Below are 23,746 nucleotides of genomic sequence, written 5' to 3'. Positions count from 1 at the left end.
CATTGTTGGCTGTATGTTATATGATGAGATATTTCAAATAAAAAGCATTTAGACAAAAATATAAACTAAAGCAAGCAGAAATGTGACTAATAGAAACACTTGATAAGGTATTATAGCCTACTGTACTATTCACTCTTCAAATAAATCTCATTATCAATCACATTTTTTTATGGCAACTAAAATAAAGTGAACTAGTGTCTGTTGTCTTCCACATTGTTGATGAGATTGTGGAGGACATTTTCCCTGCCATCCTCTTCATTTTGAGAAGAAGCTGTTCCACACGGCCCCTGAACACACATATTGTCATTAAGTACTTTAATTACTCTGTTGTGGTAATACTACATTTACATTTAGTCATTTAGCAGACGCTTTTATCCAAAGCGATTTACAAATGAGGACAAGAAAGCAATTTACACAACTAAGAGCAACAATGAATAAGTGCTATAGGCAAGTTTCAGGTCTGTAAAGTCTAAGAAGGGAAGTATTAGTTTTTTTTTTGTTTTTGTTTTTTGGGGTACAGTTAGTGTGATATTCAGAGAGGCAATTGCAGATTTAGGAAGTGAAGTGGAGACTAAATAGTTGAGTTTTTAGTCGTTTCTTGAAAATAGCGAGTGACTCTGCTGTTCTGATGCAGTTAGGGAGTTCATTCCACCAACTGGGCAGATTGAGCGTGAGCGTTCGCGAAAGTGATTTCTTCCCTCTTTGGGATGGAACCACGAGGCGACGTTCATTCACAGAACGCAAGTTTCTGGAGGGCACATAGATCTGCAGAAGTGAAAGCAGATAAGAAGGAGCAAGGCCAGAAGTCACTTTGTAGGCAAACATCAGGGCTTTGAATTTGATGTGAGCAGCAACTGGCAGCCAGTGCAAACGGACTAGCAGCGGAGTGACATGTGCTTGTTTAGGTTCATTGAAGACCACTCGTGCTGCTGCATTCTGGAGCAGTTGAAGAGGCTTGACAGAGTTAGCTGGAAGCCCAGCTAGTAGAGAGTTGCAGTATTCCAGTTTGGAGAGAACAAGAGCTTGAACAAGGAGTTGAGCTGCATGTTCAGATAAGAAGGGTTGGATCTTTCTGATGTTATAGAGTGCGAATCTGCACGATCGAGCAGTTCTAGAAATGTGGTCAAAGAAGTTTAGTTGGTCATCAATCGTTACTCCAAGGCTTTTCACCATTTTGGATGCAGTAATGGTTGCCCCATCCATCTGGATTGAAAAGTTATGGTGTAGAGTCGGGTTGGCAGAAACTACAAGCATTTCCGTTTTCACGAGGTTCAGCTGAAGATGATGATCTTTCATCCAGTGTGAAATATCCAACAGGCAGGCTGAGATGCAAGCTGGAACCGAGGGATCATCAGGATGAAAAGAGAGGTATAGCTGAGTATCATCAGCATAGCAGTGGTAGGAGAATCCATGTCTCTGGATGACTGGTCCTAGAGATGATGTGTAGATGGAGAAGAGAAGTAGCCCAAGAACAGAGCCTTGAGGTACCCCAGTGTTTAGATGCTGTAGGTTGGACACCTCTCCCCTCCAAGACACCCTAAATGACCTGTCAGAGAGGTAAGATCTGAACCATTGTATAGCAGTGCCCTCAACGCCCAGTGACTCGAGCGTAGATAGCAGGATCTGGTGGTTGACAGTGTCAAAAGCAGCTGACAAGTCCAGCAAAATGAGGACTGATGATTTAGAGTCTTCTTTAGCCAGTCTGAGATCCTCCACGACCGAGAGCAGGGCAGTCTCAGTTGAGTGGCCTTTCTTAAAGCCGGATTGCTTGTTGTCCATGAGATTGTTTTGAGTAAGAAAGTCCAGGACTTGATTGAACACTACTTTCTCAAGAATCTTGGCCATGAATGGAAGCAGGGATACTGGTCTGTAGTTTTCAAGTAGCGTATGGTCCAGGTTGGGTTTCTTTAGCAGTGGGGTTACCCTAGCCTGCTTAAATGAAGTGGGGAATAAACCAGTCAGGAGTCAGGAGATGTGTTGATTATGTGAGTCAGTGTTGGTATGACTGCAGGAGAGATGGCTTGCAAGAGATGAGAGAGAATGGGATCGAGTGGACAGGTGGTTGCATGGCTAGATAGCACGAGTTTGGACACCTCAGACTCAGAGAGCTGAGAAAAAGAGGTGAGTGTGTGTGGTGTTGGTGGTGTATCTTGCGTGTTTGTTGTAGGTGCAGCAAATTAAGCACTGATTTTTCAGTTTTGGTGCAAAAGAATGTAGCAAAGTCATCAGTAGTAAGTGTGGAGGATGCGGGTGGAGGAGGAGGATAGAGGAGGGAGGAAAATATTTTAAAAAGTAGGCGAGGATTAGTGGCATTGTTGATTTTCAGACGGTAATATGTCTGCTTTGCAGAAGTATCCTCAGCTGAGAAAGAGGACAGAAGAGTTTGGTATGTTAAGAGCTGTGCAGGATTTTTAGTTTTCCGCCAAATTCTCTCTGCAGCCCGAAGTTTTGAGCGATGCTCACGGAGAGCATCCGAGAGCCAGGGTGCAGGAGGACTGGCACGGGCTGGCCTGGATGCAAGAGGACATAATCGGTCTAGACATGATGCTAGTGTGGAGCAGAGTGTATCAGTGGCACTGTTCGAATCAAGTGCAGAGAGTTTGCAAGATAGAGGAAGAGAGTCTGAAACAATGGTGGATAGTCTATTGGGTGAGAGAGATCGTATGTTTCTGCAAAAGGTAACCAGTGTTGGAGTGTGTGGCGGCTCAGGAGTAATGTGGATGTTGAGAGGCAGAAGGAATTGATCCGATATTTGTAGTGGAGTTACTATTGTTTGATCAGTGAAGCAGTGTTGTGTGTAAATAAGGTCTAGCTGATTACCTGATTTGTGGGTAGCAGAAGTAGGTGCTCTTTTTAGGTCAAAAGAAGCAAGCAGAGTCTGAAAGTCTGCAGCTTGCGGTTTGTCAACGTAAATGTTGAAGTTACCTAGCACCAACAAGGGAGTTTCAATATTAGAAAAAGATGAGAGAAGAACATCCAGTTCATCTAAGAAGTGACCTAATTTACCTGGTGGGCGGTAGATGACAACCACATTTATGTAGAAGGGGTGGATAATGGTGACTGCATGGAATTCAAAGGAGCTGATTGTTGGCAGGGACGGTATCAGAGTAAATTTCCATTCTTTGGAAATTAGAAATTCAGTCCCACCCCCTCTCCCTGTCTGACGAGGAGTGTGGGAAAAAGAGAAATTAGCAGAAAGAGTAGCATGTGTAGCAGTGTCCTCCGGCCTCAACCAGGTCTGTTAGAGCCATGAGATTATAGTCAGAATATGTCGCTATGGAGGTGATAAAATCTGCCTTGTTAACAGCTGATTGACAATTCCAGAGGCCCACGGAGAGAGAGAGTTGTGGAATAGCAGATACATGTATTGAACGAAGGTTGTGAGGATTATGCCTGCAGCGTACCTCCCATGTTTTGCGAGTGTTAGTAACAACAGGAATTAGAAAACACATAATAAACATGCACTGACAACAAAAATAAGTGTAAAGATAAAGTAAAACAAGAAAGTAAAGTACTCAAGTGCTTTGTTGGTGTCTTTGCTCGGTGGAGTCGCACAGGTAGAGTCAATGGTCTTTACACTCGTCGGTCTTAGTCGCGCAGGTAGAGTCGATGGTCTTTACACTCGTCGGTCTTAGTCGCGCAGGTAGAGTCGATGGTCTTTACACTCGTCGGTCTTAGTCGCGCAGGTAGAGTCGATGGTCTTTACACTCGTCGGTCTTAGTCGCGCAGGTAGAGTCGATGGTCTTTACACTCGTCGGTCTTAGTCGCACAGGTAGAGTCGATGGTCTTTACACTCGTCGGTCTTCACACAAGGCGGTCTTCACACGAGGCTGCCGCGACCGCTGCCGCGAAATAGTTCTTTATATAACCCCAAAGCACTAGCTGATTGAATTCAGCTGGACACGCCTCCCGAGTCAAAACAAGGGCCGAAACTGAGGCGGACGACGCGAAAACCGTCTGCGTTCGCTACACAAGCTCTTATAATAACCAAGGAAACAGTGGCAAAACACTTCTTGTATTATACACAACTGAAAGCTAGTTTAAATGTCCTACAACTTTACACAAACAGCTGAAAACAAGTCCTCAAACCATACACAACAACTGAAACAAGTCTTAAATTTACTTACAGGCTGCTGGTCTCGATGGTTAAGTGCTTCTCCTGCCGACTAATGCTAGCGTGCTCACTATATAGTGGTTACCTGGCGTTTGGACACGCCTCCCGAGTCAAAACAAGGGCCGAAACTGAGGCGGACGACGCGAAACCGTCTGCGTTCGCTACACAAGCTCTTATAGTAACCAAGGAAACAGTGACTAAACAGTTCTTGTACTATACACAGCTGAAAGCAAGTTTAAATGTCCTACAACTTTACACAAACAGCTGAAAACAAGTCCTCAAACCATACACAACAACTGAAACAAGTTTTAAATGTACTAACAGGCTTCTGGTCTCGATGGTAAAGTGCTTCTCCTCCTACTATAGTTGCTATGGTAACACAACAAGTGTAATATAAACAATTGATCCAGTGCTGTATTTTTTTACAATATGGGGTAGATTGTACTACAATTCACCACACTTTACTGTAGTAAAACTACACTTTATATTTAATTTTATGAGTTCACTATTCTTAATACGACAGTATGCTTAAGCATTCATTGTAAATGCTAGCCTAAAACATAGGCAGTATACCTTACACTCAAAAACACTAGTATTTATTATAGAATTTATCTTAACCTGTAAGTAAATAGTGTAGCACTATATAAACCATATCAAAATTCTTGGGTTAACAATCAAATAGGAGGATCTCTGGAGAGCAACAGAACGAAAGGAAGAGGAAACACAAGGCACAGATTGTGAGTCTGCATCATCTGACGGAGCGAGAGAAGGTCGTTAGCATGTGAGCAGCCCAGCTAGTGTTGAGTTAACGCGAGGAGTTTTGTCCACAGAGGAAACCGGCACGTTCACTCGCTCGTATTACATGAATGAGCTTACGACATTTGTCAGTGAAATAACGCCATATGCACTTACGTCCGTCTCGCGAATGCACTGTCTTATGCTATTTTCATCTATTTTCCGCTGCGCGTACTGCAAACCGGGCTGAGCCAATAGCCCCGGACCTTGAGCTCAGAAGCTGAAATCATTCTGCGTTCAAAGTAAAGTAAGTCAAAGGTCCCATAGCCAGAGGGAGATTAATGACAGCACGCGCATATATTCTCTAGCCACGAACAAGAAATAGAACAGCAGGATTTTTTATTTGTTAATGTCTTGCGGGCGAAAAGTGTGTTGTAACGCACGCGTTACTAAACATGTACCGAGTAAAATATTACTGAAAATGTATTAGTAATGCCTTACACTACTGCGTTACAGGAAAATGTAATACATTACTGTAATACATTACTTTTGTAACAAATTACTCCCAACACTGTTAGTGAATAGCTGCTGAGCGCAACAAATACTATGTCTATATTTTTTAGGCTGCTCGCTCTTATGTGCTGAAACAATTAACACAACGTCTATCAAAACAAGGATGTTATAAAATACATTTTATACCTAGTTATAACGCAGAATTTCATGTGGTTTTGTATTATTTATATGTGCGCTGACTGTGCTGGGTCACTCGTCAGTGGCGAGAGCACTCGATGCACAATGCCAACAGTCGGTCGGTGACTAAACAAATGTAATGAATGGTAATACGCAGGTCTGTGCTTATAGACAAATAATGTACTGCTGTACAGTAACGTGTCATTTGTTTGTTTTGGTTATCTTCATTTTAATGGTTTCGTTTCGTGATGATTCCATGGTGTGCTTTATCTGCCTGATTCCTGCTGAAGTGGGCGGGTTGTGTGACGTTTGATTCGGGGAACCTTCTGGGGGCAGTGTTTACGTGACGCGCTGCGAGCTACTAGCCCAGGTGTGGGCAAACTTGATCCTGGAGGGCCAGTGTCCTGCATAGTTTAGCTCCAACCCTATTCAAACAGACCTCCCTATAGAGTTCAAGTGATCTTGAAGACACTGATTAGTTTGTTCAGGTGTGTTTGACTAGTGTTGGAACAAAACTCTGCAGGGACACCAGCCCTCGAGGATCAAGTTTGTCCATCCCTGTACTAGCCCGACAGTGGAAACACGACATGATTTTGGCCTCATTACTCAACCTCCCGAGCTATTGGCCCGGCCCAATAAAAGCCCTAGCTTGCACTGAGATTGATGCGCTGCTTTGTCAGTGTTATTGGTGCCAGAGAGTTAAAGACTGAAGCCTGCCATCAAAGACAAAGATCACATATGTGAGAAGTGGGAATCGAACCCACTCCTCCAGAAGAAGCTGCAACATGACCACAGTGACTTAGACCGCTCAGCCATCCTGACATATTTACCTGGCCCAAGCTGTCTCCTAGGAGCCACACTGCAGCACCGTGATATGGAAGCTGGTGTTTCACAGTATGCACAGTTTCAACATTCTGCCTCGTCGGCCCAGTAGGCAGCGCGTCAGTCTCATAATCTGAAGGTTGTGAGTTCGAGCCTCACACGGGGCAGGGTGGTACCTTTTGGCACACGGGAGCGATCAGATGACTGGGTGGCATTTTTTATCCCCTTCCGTGTGGTTCATGCTTCCTGGGGGCAAAAGAGGCTACAGCTCCTCTGGAGGCATGGTGGCGTGAAGTTCAAGTAACATTACCTGAGTCTGAAACAATGATGGTAAGATGCTCCCATTCCTGTCACGTTGTCGCTTGACGTTTGGAGTGGATCTATCAAATGTCATGAATTAACAGTGTGTGAGGAATTCACGAAAAGTTCTGCAAATCCCATTAACTTAAAAATCAACGGCATCCCAGGACATTCCACTACAGGGCATTCCAAGACAGTTCTTTGGATCCCCTTTCGGTGCACTTGCATTAAAGTCCTCGTCCATTGTTTTCTTCACATGCTTCTCCGAGTTGCTGTTGACAATGCCTTGATCACAAATGCCTTTAAACTTACAGTCTTAAGTGCCCATAAAGGCTGCCAGGGACACTGCTACGCTGCATGAACTTTGGCGCAAAGAGATTGATGCGCTGCTTTGTCAGTGTTATTGTCTCACTCAGACGTGGTGCCAGAGAGTTAAAGACTTAATCCTGAACTCATAGCCAAAGATTACGTTTGTCAAAAACAGGATTCAAACCCACACCTCCAGAGCAGACTGTGACCTGACCACAGCGATTTAGACTGCTCAGCCATCCACACATGTTTACCTGGTCCAAGCTGTCTCCTAGGAGACACACTGCAGCACCGTGATATGGAAGCTGGTGTTTCACAATTTGAACAGGTCTAGCAGTCTGCCTCATTGGCGCAGTAGGCAGCGCGTCAGTCTCATAATCTGAAGGTCGTGAGTTCGAGCCTCACATGGGGCAGGGTGATATCTTTTAGCACACGGGAGCGCTTAGATGACTGGGCGGCATTTTTTATCCCCTTCCGTGTGGTTCATGTTTCCTTGGGGCAAAAGAGGCTACAGCTCCTCTGGAGGCATGGTGGCGTGAAGTTCAAAGAACATTACCTGAGTCTAAAGCAATGATGGTAAGATGCTCCCATTCCTGTCACGTTGTCGCTTGGCGTTCGGAGTGGATCTATCAAATGTCATGAATTAACAGTGTGTGAGAAATTCACGAAAAGTTCTGCAAATCCCATTACCTTAAAAATCAACGGCATCCCAGGACATTCCACTACAGGGCATTCCAAGACAGTTCTTTGGATCCCCTTTCGGTGCACTTGCATTAAAGCCCTCGTCCATTGTTTTGTTCACATGCTTCTCCGAGTTGCTGTTGACAATGCCTTGATCACAAATGCCTTTAAACTTACAGTCTTAAGTGCCCATAAAGGCTGCCAGGGACACTGCTACGCTGCATGAACTTTGGCGCAAAGAGATTGATGCGCTGCTTTGTCAGTGTTATTGTCTCAATCTGACATGGTGCCAGAGAGTTAAAGACTTAATCCTGAACTCATAGCCAAAGATCACGTTTGTCAAAAACAGGAATCCAGCCCAAACCTCCAGAGCAGGCTACGATCTGACCACAGCGATTCAGACCGCTCAACCACGCGGACATGTTTACCTGGTCCAAGTTGTCTCCTAGGAGCCCCACTGCAGCACCGTGATATGGAAGCTGGTGTTTCACAGTTTGAACAGCTCCAGCAGTCTGCCTCGTTGGCGCAGTAGGCAGCGCGTCAGTCTCATAATCTGAAGGTCGTGAGTTCGAGCCTCACACGGGGCAGGGTGGTACCGTTTGGCACACGGGAGTGCTCAGATGACTGGGCAGCATTTTTTATCCCCTTCCGTGTGGTTCATGCTTCCTGGGGGCAAAAGAGGCTACAGCTCCTCTGGAGGCATGGTGGCGTGAAGTTCAAAGAACATTACCTGAGTCTGAAGCAATGATGGTAAGATGCTCCCATTCCTGTCACGTTGTCGCTTGACGTTCGGAATGGATCTATCAAATGTCATGAATTAACAGTGTGTGAGGAATTCACGAAAAGTTCTGCAAATCCCATTACCTTAAAAATCAACGGCATCCCAGGACATTCCACTACAGGGCATTCGAAGACAGTTCTTTAAATCCCCTTTCGGTGCACTTGCATTAAAGCCCTCGTCCATTGTTTTGTTCACATGCTTCTCCGAGTTGCTGTTGACAATGCCTTGATCACAAATGCCTTTAAACTTACAGTCTTAAGTGCCCATAAAGGCTGCCAGGGACACTGCTACGCTGCATGAACTTTGGCGCAAAGAGATTGATGCGCTGCTTTGTCAGTGTTATTGTCTCACTCAGACATGGTGCCAGAGAGTTAAAGACTTAATCCTGAACTCATAGCCAAAGATCACGTTTGTCACAAATGGGAATCGAACCCACACCTCCAGAGGAGGCTGTGACCTGACCACAGCGATTTAGACTGCTCAGCCATCCAGACATGTTTACCTGGTCCAAGCTGTCTCCTAGGAGACACACTGCAGCACCGTGATATGGAAGCGAGTGTTTCACAGTTTGAACAGTTATAGCAGTCTGCCTCGTTGGCGCAGTAGGCAGCGCGTCAGTCTCATAATCTGAAGGTCGTGAGTTCGAGCCTCACATGGAGCAGGGTGGTATCTTTTAGCACACGGGAGCGCTTAGATGACTGGGCGGCATTTTTTATCCCCTTCCGTGTGGTTCATGTTTCCTGGGGGCAAAAGAGGCTACAGCTCCTCTGGAGGCATGGTGGCGTGAAGTTCAAAGAACATTACCTGAGTCTGAAGCAATGATGGTAAGATGCTCCCATTCCTGTCACGTTGTCGCTTGGCGTTCGGAGTGGATCTATCAAATGTCATGAATTAACAGTGTGTGAGGAATTCACGAAAAGTTCTGCAAATCCCATTACCTTAAAAATCAACGGCATCCCAGGACATTCCACTACAGGGCATTCCAAGACAGTTCTTTGGATCCCCTTTCGGTGCACTTGCATTAAAGCCCTCGTCCATTGTTTTGTTCACATGCTTCTCCGAGTTGCTGTTGACAATGCCTTGATCACAAATGCCTTTAAACTTACAGTCTTAAGTGCCCATAAAGGCTGCCAGGGACACTGCTACGCTGCATGAACTTTGGCGCAAAGAGATTGATGCGCTGCTTTGTCAGTGTTATTGTCTCACTCAGACATGGTGCCAGAGAGTTAAAGACTTAATCCTGAACTCATACCCAAAGATCACGTTTGTCACAAATGGGAATCGAACCCACACCTCCAGAGGAGGCTGTGACCTGACCACAGCAATTTAGACTGCTCAGCCATCCAGACATGTTTACCTGGTCCAAGCTGTCTCCTAGGAGACACACTACAGCACCGTGATATGAAAGCTGGTGATTTACAGTTTGCACAGTTCTAGCAGTCTGCCTCGTTGGCGCAGTAGGCAGCGCGTCAGTCTCATAATCTGAAGGTCGTGAGTTCGAGCCTCACACGGGGCAGGGTGGTAACTTTTGGCGCACGGAAGCGCTCAGATGACTGGGCAGCATTTTTTATCCCCTTCCGTGTGGTTCATGCTTCCTGGGGGCAAAAGAGGCAACAGCTCCTCTGGAGGCATGGAGGCGTGAAGTTCAAAGAACATTACCTGAGTCTGAAGCAATGATGGTAAGATGCTCCCATTCCTGTCACGTTGTCGCTTGTCGTTCGGAGTGGATCTATCAAATGTCATGAATTAACAGTGTGTGAGGAATTCACGAAAAGTTCTGCAAATCCCATTACCTTAAAAATCAACGGCATCCCAGGACATTCCACTACAGGGCATTCCAAGACAGTTCTTTGGATCCCCTTTCGGTGCACTTGCATTAAAGCCCCCGTCCATTGTTTTGTTCACATGCTTCTCCGAGTTGCTGTTGACAATGCCTTGATCACAAATGCCTTTAAACTTACAGTCTTAAGTGCCCATAAAGGCTGCCAGGGACACTGCTACGCTGCATGAACTTTGGCGCAAAGAGATTGATGCGCTGCTTTGTCAGTGTTATTGTCTCACTCAGACATGGTGCCAGACAGTTAAAGACTTAATCCTGAACTCATAGCCAAAGATCACGTTTGTCACAAATGGGAATCGAACCCACACCTCCAGAGGAGGCTGTGACCTGACCACAACGATTTAGACTGCTCAGCCATCCAGACATGTTTACCTGGTCCAAGCTGTCTCCTAGCAGACACACTACAGCACCGTGATATGGAAGCTGGTCTTTCACAGTTTGAACAGTTCTAGCAGTCTGCCTCGTTGGTGCAGTAGGCAGCGCGTCAGTCTCATAATCTGAAGGTTGTGAGTTCGAGCCTCACATGAGGCAGGGTGGTACCGTTTGGCACACGGGAGTGCTTAGATGACTGGGCACCCTATCCCCTTTTGTGTGGTTCATGCTTCCTGGGGGCCAAAGAGGCAACAGCTCCTCTAGAGGCATGTGGCCGTGAAGTTCAAAGAACATTACCTGAGTCTGAAGCAATGATGGTAAGATGCTCCCATTCCTGTCACGTTGTCGCTTGACGTTCGGAATGGATCTATCAAATGTCATGAATTAACAGTGTATGAGGAATTCACGAAAAGTTTTGCAAATCCCATTACCTTAAAAATCAACAGCATCCCAGGACATTCCACTACAGGGCATTCCAAGACAGTTCTTTGGATCCCCTTTCGGTGCACTTGCATTAAAGCCCTCGTCCATTGTTTTGTTCACATGCTTCTCCGAGTTGCTGTTGACAATGCCTTGATCACAAATGCCTTTAAACTTACAGTCTTAAGTGCCCATAAAGGCTGCCAGGGACACTGCTACGCTGCATGAACTTTGGCGCAAAGAGATTGATGCGCTGCTTTGTCAGTGTTATTGTCTCAATCTGACATGGTGCCAGAGAGTTAAAGACTTAATCCTGAACTCATAGCCAAAGATCACGTTTGTCAAAAACAGGAATCCAGCCCAAACCTCCAGAGCAGGCTACGATCTGACCACAGCGTTTCAGACCGCTCAACAATGCGGACATGTTTACCTGGTCCAAGTTGTCTCCTAGGAGCCCCACTGCAGCACCGTGATATGGAAGCTGGTGTTTCACAGTTTGAACAGCTTCAGCAGTCTGCCTCGTTGGCGCAGTAGGCAGCGCGTAAGTCTCATAATCTGAAGGTCGTGAGTTCGAGCCTCACACGGGGCAGGGTGGTACCGTTTGGCACACGGGAGTGCTCAGATGACTGGGCAGCATTTTTTATCCCCTTCCGTGTGGTTCATGCTTCCTGGGGGCAAAAGAGGCTACAGCTCCTCTGGAGGCATGGTGGCGTGAAGTTCAAAGAACATTACCTGAGTCTGAAGCAATGATGGTAAGATGCTCCCATTCCTGTCACGTTGTCGCTTGACGTTCGGAATGGATCTATCAAATGTCATGAATTAACAGTGTGTGAGGAATTCACGAAAAGTTTTGCAAATCCCATTACCTTAAAAATCAACAGCATCCCAGGACATTCCACTACAGGGCATTCCAAGACAGTTCTTTGGATCCCCTTTCGGTGCACTTGCATTAAAGCCCTCGTCCATTGTTTTGTTCACATGCTTCTCCGAGTTGCTGTTGACAATGCCTTGATCACAAATGCCTTTAAACTTACAGTCTTAAGTGCCCATAAAGGCTGCCAGGGACACTGCTACGCTGCATGAACTTTGGCGCAAAGAGATTGATGCGCTGCTTTGTCAGTGTTATTGTCTCACTCTGACATGGTGCCAGAGAGTAAAAGACTTTATCCTGAACTCATAGCCAAAGATCACGTTTGTCACAAATGGGAATCAAACCCACACCTCCAGAGGAGGCTGTGACCTGACCACAGCGATTCAGACCGCTCAGCCATCCAGACATGTTTACCTGGTGCAAGCTGACTCCTAGGAGCCACACTGCAGCACCGTGATATGGAAGCTGGTGATTTACAGTTTGAACAGCTCCAGCAGTCTGCCTCGTTGGCGCAGTAGGCAGCGCGTCAGTCTCATAATCTGAAGGTCGTGAGTTCGAGCCTCACACGGGGCAGGGTGGTACCTTTTGGCGCACGGGAGCGCTTAGATGACTGGGAGGCATTTTTTATCCCCTTCCGTGTGGTTCATGTTTCCTGGGGGCAAAAGAGGCTACAGCTCCTCTGGAGGCATGGTGGCGTGAAGTTCAAAGAACATTACCTGAGTCTGAAGCAATGATGGTAAGATGCTCCCATTCCTGTCACGTTGTTGCTTGACGTTCGGAATGGATCTATCAAATGTCATGAATTAACAGTGTGTGAGGAATTCACGAAAAGTTTTGCAAATCCCATTACCTTAAAAATCAACAGCATCCCAGGACATTCCACTACAGGGCATTCCAAGACAGTTCTTTGGATCCCCTTTCGGTGCACTTGCATTAAAGCCCTCGTCCATTGTTTTGTTCACATGCTTCTCCGAGTTGCTGTTGACAATGCCTTGATCACAAATGCCTTTAAACTTACAGTCTTAAGTGCCCATAAAGGCTGCCAGGGACACTGCTACGCTGCATGAACTTTGGCGCAAAGAGATTGATGCGCTGCTTTGTCAGTGTTATTGTCTCACTCAGACATGGTGCCAGAGAGTTAAAGACTTAATCCTGAACTCATAGCCAAAGATCACGTTTGTCAAAACCAGGAATCCAGCCCAAACCTCCAGAGCAGGCTACGATCTGACCACAGCGATTCAGACTGCTCAGCCATGCAGACATGTTTACCTGGTCCAAGCTGTCTCCTAGGAGACACACTACAGCACCGTGATATGAAAGCTGGTGATTTACAGTTTGCACATTTCCAGCAGTCTGCCTCGTTGGCGCAGTAGGCAGCGCGTCAGTCTCATAATCTGAAGGTTGTGAGTTCGAGCCTCACACGGGGCAGGGTGGTACCTTTTGGCACACGGGAGTGCTTAGATGACTGGGCGGCCTTTTTTATCCCCTTCCATGTGGTTCATGTTTCCTGGGGGCAAAAGAGGCTACAGCTCCTCTGGAGGCATGGTGGCGTGAAGTTCAAAGAACATTACCTGAGTCTGAAGCAATGATGGTAAGATGCTCCATTCCTGTCACGTTGTCGCTTGGCGTTCGGAGTGGATCTATCAAATGTCATGAATTAACAGTGTGTGAGGAATTCACGAAAAGTTCTGCAAATCCCATTACCTTAAAAATCAACGGCATCCCAGGACATTCCACTACAGGGCATTCCAACACAATTCTTTGGATCCCCTTTCGGTGCACTTGCATTAAAGCCCTCATCCATTGTTTTGTTCACATGCTTCTCCGAGTTGCTGTTGACAATGCCTTGATCACAAATGCCTTTAAACTTACAGTCTTAAGTGCCCATAAAGGCTGCCAGGGACACTGCTACGCTGCATGAACTTTGGCGCAAAGAGATTGATGCGCTGCTTTGTCAGTGTTATTGTCTCAATCTGACATGGTGCCAGAGAGTTAAAGACTTAATCCTGAACTCATAGCCAAAGATCACGTTTTTCAAAAACAGGAATCCAGCCCAAACCTCCAGAGCAGGCTACGATCTGACCACAGCGATTGAGACCGTTCAACCACGCGGACATGTTTACCTGGTCCAAGTTGTCTCCTAGGAGCCCCACTGCAGCACCGTGATATGGAAGCTGGTGTTTCACAGTTTGAACAGATCCAGCAGTCTGCCTCGTTGGCGCAGTAGGCAGCGTGTCAGTCTCATAATCTGAAGGTCGTGAGTTCGAGCCTCACACGGGGCAGGGTGGTACAGTTTGGCACACGGGAGTGCTCAGATGACTGGACAGCATTTTTTATCCCCTTCCGTGTGGTTCATGCTTCCTGGGGGCAAAAGAGGCTACAGCTCCTCTGGAGGCATGGTGGCGTGAAGTTCAAAGAACATTACCTGAGTCTGAAGCAATGATGGTAAGATGCTCCCATTCCTGTCACGTTGTCGCTTGACGTTCGGAATGGATCTATCAAATGTCATGAATTAACAGTGTGTGAGGAATTCACGAAAAGTTCTGCAAATCCCATTACCTTAAAAATCAACGGCATCCCAGGACATTCCACTACAGGGCATTCCAAGACAGTTCTTTAAATCCCCTTTCGGTGCACTTGCATTAAAGCCCTCGTCCATTGTTTTGTTCACATGCTTCTCCGAGTTGCTGTTGACAATGCCTTGATCACAAATGCCTTTAAACTTACAGTCTTAAGTGCCCATAAAGGCTGCCAGGGACACTGCTACGCTGCATGAACTTTGGCGCAAAGAGATTGATGCGCTGCTTTGTCAGTGGTATTGTCTCACTCAGACATGGTGCCAGAGAGTTAAAGACTTAATCCTGAACTCATTGCCAAAGATCACGTTTGTCACAAATGGGAATCGAACCCACACCTCCAGAGGAGGCTGTGACCTGACCACAGCGATTCAGACCGCTCAGCCATCCAGACATGTTTACCTGGTGCAAGCTGTCTCCTAGGAGCCACACTGCAGCACCGTGATATGGAAGCTGGTGATTTACAGTTTGAACAGCTACAGCAGTCTGCCTCGTTGGCGCAGTAGGCAGCGCGTCAGTCTCATAATCTGAAGGTCGTGAGTTCGAGCCTCACACGGGGCAGGGTGGTACCTTTTGGCACACGGGAGCGCTTAGATGACTGGGAGGCATTTTTTATCCCCTTCCGTGTGGTTCATGCTTCCTGGGGGCAAAAGAGGCTACAGCTCCTCTGGAGGCATGGTGGCGTGAAGTTCAAAGAACATTACCTGAGTCTGAAGCAATGATGGTAAGATGCTCCCATTCCTGTCACGTTGTCGCTTGACGTTCGGAATGGATCTATCAAATGTCATGAATTAACAGTGTGTGAGGAATTCACGAAAAGTTCTGCAAATCCCATTACCTTAAAAATCAACGGCATCCCAGGACATTCCACTATAGGGCATTCCAAGACAGTTCTTTGGATCCCCTTTCGGTGCACTTGCATTAAAGCCCTCATCCATTGTTTTGTTCACATGCTTCTCCGAGTTGCTGTTGACAATGCCTTGATCACAAATGCCTTTAAACTTACAGTCTTAAGTGCCCATAAAGGCTGCCAGGGACACTGCTACGCTGCATGAACTTTGGCGCAAAGAGATTGATGCGCTGCTTTGTCAGTGTTATTGTCTCACTCAGACGTGATGCCAGAGAGTTAAAGACTTAATCCTGAACTCATACCCAAAGATCACGTTTGTCACAAATGGGAATCGAACCCACACCTCCAGAGGAGGCTGTGACCTGACCACAACAATTTAGACTGCTCAGCCATGCAGACATGTTTACCTGGTCCAAGCTGTCTCCTAGGAGACACACTACAGCACCGTGATATGAAAGCTGGTGATTTACATTTTGCACAATTCTAGCAGTCTGCCTCGTTGGCGCAGTAGGCAGCGCGTCAGTCTCATAATCTGAAGGTCGTGAGTTCGAGCCTCACATGGGGCAGGGTGGTTCCTTTTAGCACACGGGAGCGCTTAGATGACTGGGCGCCATTTTTTATCCCCTTCCGTGTGGTTCATGCTTCCTGGGGGCAAAAGAGGCTACAGCTCCTCTGGAGGCATGGTGGCGTGAAGTTCAAAGAACATTACCTGAGTCTGAAGCAATGATGGTAAGATGCTCCCATTCCTGTCATGTTGTCGCTTGACGTTCGGAATGGATCTATCAAATGTCATGAATTAACAGTGTGTGAGGAATTCACGAAAAGTTTTGCAAATCCCATTACCTTAAAAATCAACGGCATCCCAGGTCATTCCACTACAGGGCATTCCAAGACAGTTCTTTGGATCCCCTTTCGGTGCACTTGCATTAAAGCCCTCGTCCATTGTTTTGTTCACATGCTTCTCCGAGTTGCTGTTGACAATGCCTTGATCACAAATGCCTTTAAACTTACAGTCTTAAGTGCCCATAAAGGCTGCCAGGGACACTGCTATGTTGCATGAACTTTGGCGCAAAGAGATTGATGCGCTGCTTTGTCAGTGTTATTGTCTCAATCTGACATGGTGCCAGAGAGTTAAAGACTTAATCCTGAACTCATAGCCAAAGATCACGTTTGTCAAAAACAGGAATCCAGCCCAAACCTCCAGAGCAGGCTATGATCTGACCACAGCGATTCAGACCGCTCAACCACGTGGACATGTTTACCTGGTCCAAGCTGTCTCCTAGGAGCCCCACTGCAGCACCGTGATATGGAAGCTGGTGTTTCACAGTTTGAACAGATCCAGCAGTCTGCCTCGTTGGCGCAGTAGGCAGCGTGTCAGTCTCATAATCTGAAGGTCGTGAGTTCGAGCCTCACACGGGGCAGGGTGGTACAGTTTGGCACACGGGAGTGCTCAGATGACTGGACAGCATTTTTTATCCCCTTCCGTGTGGTTCATGCTTCCTGGGGGCAAAAGAGGCAACAGCTCCTCTGGAGGCATGGTGGCGTGAAGTTCAAAGAACATTACCTGAGTCTGAAGCAATGATGGTAAGATGCTCCCATTCCTGTCACGTTGTCGCTTGACGTTCGGAATGGATCTATCAAATGTCATGAATTAACAGTGTGTGAGGAATTCACGAAAAGTTCTGCAAATCCCATTACCTTAAAAATCAACGGCATCCCAGGACATTCCACTACAGGGCATTCCAAGACAGTTCTTTAAATCCCCTTTCGGTGCACTTGCATTAAAGCCCTCGTCCATTGTTTTGTTCACATGCTTCTCCGAGTTGCTGTTGACAATGCCTTGATCACAAATGCCTTTAAACTTACAGTCTTAAGTGCCCATAAAGGCTGCCAGGGACACTGCTACGCTGCATGAACTTTGGCGCAAAGAGATTGATGCGCTGCTTTGTCAGTGGTATTGTCTCACTCAGACATGGTGCCAGAGAGTTAAAGACTTAATCCTGAACTCATTGCCAAAGATCACGTTTGTCACAAATGGGAATCGAACCCACACCTCCAGAGGAGGCTGTGACCTGACCACAGCGATTCAGACCGCTCAGCCATCCAGACATGTTTACCTGGTGCAAGCTGTCTCCTAGGAGCCACACTGCAGCACCGTGATATGGAAGCTGGTGATTTACAGTTTGAACAGCTACAGCAGTCTGCCTCGTTGGCGCAGTAGGCAGCGTGTCAGTCTCATAATCTGAAGGTCGTGAGTTCGAGCCTCACACGGGGCAGGGTGGTACCTTTTGGCACACGGGAGCGCTTAGATGACTGGGAGGCATTTTTTATCCCCTTCCGTGTGGTTCATGCTTCCTGGGGGCAAAAGAGGCTACAGCTCCTCTGGAGGCATGGTGGCGTGAAGTTCAAAGAACATTACCTGAGTCTGAAGCAATGATGGTAAGATGCTCCCATTCCTGTCACGTTGTCGCTTGACGTTCGGAATGGATCTATCAAATGTCATGAATTAACAGTGTGTGAGGAATTCACGAAAAGTTCTGCAAATCCCATTACCTTAAAAATCAACGGCATCCCAGGACATTCCACTATAGGGCATTCCAAGACAGTTCTTTGGATCCCCTTTCGGTGCACTTGCATTAAAGCCCTCATCCATTGTTTTGTTCACATGCTTCTCCGAGTTGCTGTTGACAATGCCTTGATCACAAATGCCTTTAAACTTACAGTCTTAAGTGCCCATAAAGGCTGCCAGGGACACTGCTACGCTGCATGAACTTTGGCGCAAAGAGATTGATGCGCTGCTTTGTCAGTGTTATTGTCTCACTCAGACGTGATGCCAGAGAGTTAAAGACTTAATCCTGAACTCATACCCAAAGATCACGTTTGTCACAAATGGGAATCGAACCCACACCTCCAGAGGAGGCTGTGACCTGACCACAGCAATTTAGACTGCTCAGCCATGCAGACATGTTTACCTGGTCCAAGCTGTCTCCTAGGAGACACACTACAGCACCGTGATATGAAAGCTGGTGATTTACATTTTGCACAATTCTAGCAGTCTGCCTCGTTGGCGCAGTAGGCAGCGCGTCAGTCTCATAATCTGAAGGTCGTGAGTTCGAGCCTCACATGGGGCAGGGTGGTTCCTTTTAGCACACGGGAGCGCTTAGATGACTGGGCGCCATTTTTTATCCCCTTCCGTGTGGTTCATGCTTCCTGGGGGCAAAAGAGGCTACAGCTCCTCTGGAGGCATGGTGGCGTGAAGTTCAAAGAACATTACCTGAGTCTGAAGCAATGATGGTAAGATGCTCCATTCCTGTCATGTTGTCGCTTGACGTTCGGAATGGATCTATCAAATGTCGTGAATTAACAGTGTGTGAGGAATTCACGAAAAGTTTTGCAAATCCCATTACCTTAAAAATCAACGGCATCCCAGGTCATTCCACTACAGGGCATTCCAAGACAGTTCTTTGGATCCCCTTTCGGTGCACTTGCATTAAAGCCCTCGTCCATTGTTTTGTTCACATGCTTCTCCGAGTTGCTGTTGACAATGCCTTGATCACAAATGCCTTTAAACTTACAGTCTTAAGTGCCCATAAAGGCTGCCAGGGACACTGCTATGTTGCATGAACTTTGGCGCAAAGAGATTGATGCGCTGCTTTGTCAGTGTTATTGTCTCAATCTGACATGGTGCCAGAGAGTTAAAGACTTAATCCTGAACTCATAGCCAAAGATCACGTTTGTCACAAATGGGAATCGAACCCACACCTCCAGAGGAGGCTGTGACCTGACCACAGCGATTTAGACTGCTCAGCCATCCAGACATGTTTACCTGGTCCAAGCTGTCTCCTAGCAGACACACTACAGCACTGTGATATGGAAGCTGGTGTTTCACAGTTTGAACAGTTCTAGCAGTCTGCCTCGTTGGCGCAGTAGGCAGCGCGTCAGTCTCATAATCTGAAGGTCGTGAGTTCGAGCCTCACACGGGGCAGGGTGCTACCTTTTGGCACACGGGAGCGCTTAGATGACTGGGCGGCATTTTTTATCCCCTTCCGTGTGGTTCATGTTTCCTGGGGGCAAAAGAGGCTACAGCACCTCTGGAGGCATGGGGGCGTGAAGTTCAAAGAACATTACCTGAGTCTGAAGCAATGATGGTAAGATGCTCCCATTCCTGTCACGTTGTCGCTTGACGTTCGGAATGGATCTATCAAATGTCATGAATTAACAGTGTGTGAGGAATTCACAAAAAGTTTTGCAAATCCCATTACCTTAAAAATCAACGGCATCCCAGGACATTCCACTACAGGGCATTCCAAGACAGTTCTTTTTTTCCCCTTTCGGTGCACTTGCATTAAAGCCCTCGTCCATTGTTTTGTTCACATGCTTCTCCGAGTTGCTGTTGACAATGCCTTGATCACAAATGCCTTAAAACCTACAGTCTAAAGTGCCCATTAAAGGGTCACAAAACACCAAAACACATTTTTTGAGCTGTTGACAGTCGTATATGTGTCCCACACTGCTAAAAACACTATTAGGACACATATATTTCACTAAAAAGTGTAAATTGGCTGTTTTTGCGTTATTTCCAGCAAATTCATACTTTCGGTTTGAAACAAATTTTTGAAGCTGCGTCACGGTCATGACATAATAGCGTTGTATTCCAGCGTGCAGACTGGACGTCTGTGCCAGAGTGTGTCTTTTTACGTCTTACATTGTGCTGCATTGATGCATGAGTAAAGCTTGGTTCAAACCAATCAGCGCACTCTATTGTGCAACTTCATTAATATTCATTACTGTCACAGTGTTTAGACGACAGAGACGCCACGTTGTGTTGGCAAAACAAGCGTGAAGTGTTGCTTTTATAGTTTGCTGCAGTTAAGTTTTGTTTTCACTTTCTCTCTGTGAGAGCGCAGCTGGAGTCACGTGTGGATTAACAGTGTACGCGACGCTCGACAACAATAACTTACGTGTCTAAGGAGGATTATTGTTTACCTGAGAGCTGTTCTCATCTGCAAACGCTGAGATCCGGATTCGCTTGTAGTCTCCTCTTAATAAAGACGCGGCTCTAGTTACTGGTGATTGTCCTGTCTCTACAGATTTGGTAAGTGAGCGACCAGTGCTCTTTGTTTATTCAGTTTGTTCATATCGAACAAACTATGTCACTGAGTGTAAACGTGTGAGCCCCACAACCAAACTTTAACCTCGTGTAGGATTTTCACCTCATTTTGTGACCGTAATAACAAATGCGGCTTTCTGACGCTACCTGCCGAGTGCATCTAAGTTTCCGGGAAATGCTGAGGTTTTTTTCTCTCATTCGCCGTGCGGTATCAAACATTGCATGAAAAATACACACTTAGAGCAGTTCCTTGAATCAAATATCTCGTTAGTCGCGAGCGACGTGAATGGCTTCCCTGAATGAAAGAGCCAAACTGCAGTTAAAGTCCACCATTTAATAATTTGGCAAATAATTCGACTACAGATGTCCATGTAAACACAGTCACTTTGTCCCCTGTTGTGTGTGTGTTTTGACTCTGAAACACAGCGCGCCCAAATAGACACTCCCACACCATCCCACTTCAGTTCCTCTGACACTCCCCCTAAACAGAGCTGGACACGCCCACTTTTCTGACTTTTTCCAAAGTAGAGGTGTGAAAACACCCTGCTGAAACGAGGGGGTTTCATGGCCCTTTAAGGCTGCCAGGGACACTGCTACGCTGCATAAAGTTTGGCACAAAGAGATTGATGCGGCGCTTTGTCAGTGTTATTGTCTCACTCGGACATGGTGCCAGAGAGTTAAAAACTTGAGCCTGAATGCATAACCAAAGATTAGGTTTATCAGAAGTAGGATTCAAACCCATGCCACCAGCAGAGACTGCAACCTGAACACAGCGCCTTGGACCGCTCGGCCATCTTAACATGTTTACCTGGCCCAAGCTGTCTCCTAGGACCCACACCGCAGCAATGTGACATGGAAGCTGGTGTTTCACAGTTTGCCCAGGGCCAACTGTCTGCCTTGTTGGTGCAGTAGGCAGCGAGTCAGTCTAATAATCTGAAGGTGGGCAGTATGAGCCTCACACGGGGCAGGGTGGTACCCAGTGTTGGGCAAGCTACTTGAAAAATGTAGTGAGCCAAGCTATTAGCTACTCTACTTAAAATGTAGATTAACTACACTAAAAGCTACCCCCTGGGAAATGTAGCAAGCTAAGTTAAAAGCTGCTTGCCTACATCTAAGCTATTTTTGCAATTTTTAATTTTAAATCGTAGCAACTTAAATCCAAGTCAATCATATCTTAGACTTCAATAAAACTACCAATGAAACATATGAGGCATAATAGTTTAGTTGAGTTATTTACTGTAAATAATATGCTGTACTAAACAGAAACACATTATAGTATATAACAGCAAAAACAAAAAATCCAATAAAAGCAGGTGTTACACATTTAAAATTCTGTAGTCATTTATATTAAAGAGAAATATTTTGACATAAGCATTAAGCATATTGTATATATATTTACAACTCTTTAATAATAAATTACACTACATAATGCAGTCATTTATAGTAGTACGTACTATAAATTACTAAAGTATTTTTGAGCGCAACATCAGAAATTAAGTTATTGCATCTTAACATGTACTTCTCGAGGTATGGTCACGAGAAACCCTGCTTCAGAAATAACTCCTCTCCCTCAGTCATCTTTCCGTCAAGCAAGTTTCTTGTCTTAGCCTAATTTGGTTGGCGACGCCGCCGACCAAAGGGGGCAGTAACGCACCAGGAGCGGCATTCTTTATTTCCTTCTTTGCGGCTTACTCTTGATGCTCTTGTTTCCCCCACAGTGCAAACACATGCAGTATAAGGGAGTTAAAGTGAATATATATCAGACCTCCTAGTTTTTCGCATTTATTTGTGACTTTTTACAATAAAAATGACTGATTTTCTGGTGGTAATTCCCAGAAATTTGCAGACAATTAAATTAAATTTATATATATATATATATATATATATATATATATATATATATATATATATATATATATATATGCGCCGAGTATGGCCACCATGTTGCGAGCTCTGTATTTTGCACTGTCGTTGAATTTGCACTGACATTTTATTTGCACTGTCTGTATTTTTCACTGTTGTTGTATTTACACTGTATCTGTATTTTGTACTGTCTGGAGCCAGCGCCAAAGCTTTTCACTCATCATAGCACACGTGCTGCTGATGATGTGACAATAAAAGTGATTTGATTTAATTTGATTTTGATTTAGATTTCCCTTTCCGGAGCATCTGACATGTAACTCATTTAGGAAATGCGTTAGGGCTTCCCCTACCGTAATACACCTAAAACACCGATTGCTGTAAAACTTAACTCAGGGAAGCAATTTGGTATTGTCCCGTAAACTGCAGGGAAAGAGTTAAATGAAATCACTTATTGACTTCATGAACTCAATTCTAGTCATAGCAATGGCTCCATTTTTTTTAGATGTTTTAGACGGCCAGCTAAAACCAGCCAACCAGCCTAGGCTGGTTTAAGCTGGATTTTTCATTAGGGCAATGACAGGCTGATGGCTGTATCTCAGAAATTAGAAATATTTCAAATAGGCACAATCCTTATGAATAAACTGCATAGTTGTAATCTAAACAACTACATTCAAAAGCCTCTACAGTAGATTATGTAGTCTAAGAGATGCAAAATCATCAACAGCTGCAGAATCATTACTTGTAAAAAGTACTTCTATCTACAGGTTGCCTTGCAAATAAATTCTTTGTGATTTCCATGAGTAAAAAATATATTTATTTATAACTTTGATGACAGATTCTGTCACCTTTATTGTAGCTTTTGACATACAGAGAAAACCTTAACAGGATAACAATATTTTAACAGTCCTCTGAAGTAATCAAACACCATACAGCTCGATTTTTCACTAGATTTTATTATTTACACAAAGTGTTTGGTCAACATCATTGCACACAGCAGTACATATGAAATGCGCTCAGTTCACTAAAGGAATACACAGAGCAGTCGGTCACAGCAAACGATGATCTGAGTGCGATCAGATAAATTCCGAAACTAAAAATGAGAATAAGAAACGTTTTAAAAGTAAGAAAAAAACGTATTTCGAATGGCTTTTTTCAGCAACAAATAGTAATAACTTTCTTCCTCCGACATGGTCAGATACCGGATGTAGCTTCTGGAGGGCTGTTCTGACCGCAGCGTCATCTGGTGTTGATCAGTCACAGCGACGGAAGAACTGGAAATGGTAGTCAGTAAATAGAACTCCTGCGTAGTTATGATCGGTGCTACAATCAGCCAAACCCTACAAGAAAACAATCATATTGTCACTATACAGATTTAAGTCATGCTGCTATTAAAAGCCTGTTTAACAAAGTTA

The 23,746-nt window shown here is 45.5% G+C and overlaps 2 protein-coding genes and 15 non-coding genes across 19 annotated transcripts in view; 15 read left to right on the top strand and 2 right to left on the bottom strand.

The window, feature by feature from the left end:
* Nucleotides 1-23,746, bottom strand: part of rab3ip (RAB3A interacting protein (rabin3)) — an 847,807-nt gene that overhangs the window by 700,974 nt on the left and 123,087 nt on the right. The gene's annotated exons all lie outside the window — the stretch shown is intronic.
* Nucleotides 7,311-7,383, top strand: trnam-cau (transfer RNA methionine (anticodon CAU)). The gene has a single exon. It is a non-coding gene; the product is annotated as a tRNA-Met (tRNA).
* Nucleotides 8,166-8,238, top strand: trnam-cau (transfer RNA methionine (anticodon CAU)). Its single transcript has one exon. It is a non-coding gene; the product is annotated as a tRNA-Met (tRNA).
* On the top strand, nt 9,021-9,093 carry trnam-cau (transfer RNA methionine (anticodon CAU)). Its single transcript has one exon. It is a non-coding gene; the product is annotated as a tRNA-Met (tRNA).
* Nucleotides 9,876-9,948, top strand: trnam-cau (transfer RNA methionine (anticodon CAU)). Its single transcript has one exon. It is a non-coding gene; the product is annotated as a tRNA-Met (tRNA).
* On the top strand, nt 10,731-10,803 carry trnam-cau (transfer RNA methionine (anticodon CAU)). The gene has a single exon. It is a non-coding gene; the product is annotated as a tRNA-Met (tRNA).
* trnam-cau (transfer RNA methionine (anticodon CAU)) lies at nt 11,581-11,653 on the top strand. Its single transcript has one exon. It is a non-coding gene; the product is annotated as a tRNA-Met (tRNA).
* On the top strand, nt 12,436-12,508 carry trnam-cau (transfer RNA methionine (anticodon CAU)). Its single transcript has one exon. It is a non-coding gene; the product is annotated as a tRNA-Met (tRNA).
* On the top strand, nt 13,291-13,363 carry trnam-cau (transfer RNA methionine (anticodon CAU)). The gene has a single exon. It is a non-coding gene; the product is annotated as a tRNA-Met (tRNA).
* trnam-cau (transfer RNA methionine (anticodon CAU)) lies at nt 14,145-14,217 on the top strand. The gene has a single exon. It is a non-coding gene; the product is annotated as a tRNA-Met (tRNA).
* Nucleotides 15,000-15,072, top strand: trnam-cau (transfer RNA methionine (anticodon CAU)). Its single transcript has one exon. It is a non-coding gene; the product is annotated as a tRNA-Met (tRNA).
* trnam-cau (transfer RNA methionine (anticodon CAU)) lies at nt 15,855-15,927 on the top strand. Its single transcript has one exon. It is a non-coding gene; the product is annotated as a tRNA-Met (tRNA).
* Nucleotides 16,710-16,782, top strand: trnam-cau (transfer RNA methionine (anticodon CAU)). Its single transcript has one exon. It is a non-coding gene; the product is annotated as a tRNA-Met (tRNA).
* On the top strand, nt 17,565-17,637 carry trnam-cau (transfer RNA methionine (anticodon CAU)). The gene has a single exon. It is a non-coding gene; the product is annotated as a tRNA-Met (tRNA).
* On the top strand, nt 18,420-18,492 carry trnam-cau (transfer RNA methionine (anticodon CAU)). The gene has a single exon. It is a non-coding gene; the product is annotated as a tRNA-Met (tRNA).
* trnam-cau (transfer RNA methionine (anticodon CAU)) lies at nt 19,274-19,346 on the top strand. Its single transcript has one exon. It is a non-coding gene; the product is annotated as a tRNA-Met (tRNA).
* The window catches only part of myrfl (myelin regulatory factor like), a 51,368-nt gene continuing 50,891 nt past the window's right edge, over nt 23,270-23,746 (bottom strand). For both annotated transcript variants that reach the window (XM_002667649.8, XM_073948309.1), the window contains one exon: nt 23,270-23,671. In XM_002667649.8, the coding sequence (XP_002667695.4) occupies nt 23,585-23,671 (87 nt within the window). In that variant the 3' untranslated portion in view covers nt 23,270-23,584. The remainder of the gene's footprint in view (nt 23,672-23,746) is intronic.

Source organism: Danio rerio, chromosome 4, assembly GCF_049306965.1.
Source record: "Danio rerio strain Tuebingen ecotype United States chromosome 4, GRCz12tu, whole genome shotgun sequence".
NCBI classification, from domain to species: Eukaryota; Metazoa; Chordata; class Actinopteri; order Cypriniformes; family Danionidae; genus Danio; species Danio rerio.
Note: the sequence above shows the minus strand (reverse complement) of the source record. Positions and strands in the feature narration are given on the sequence as shown.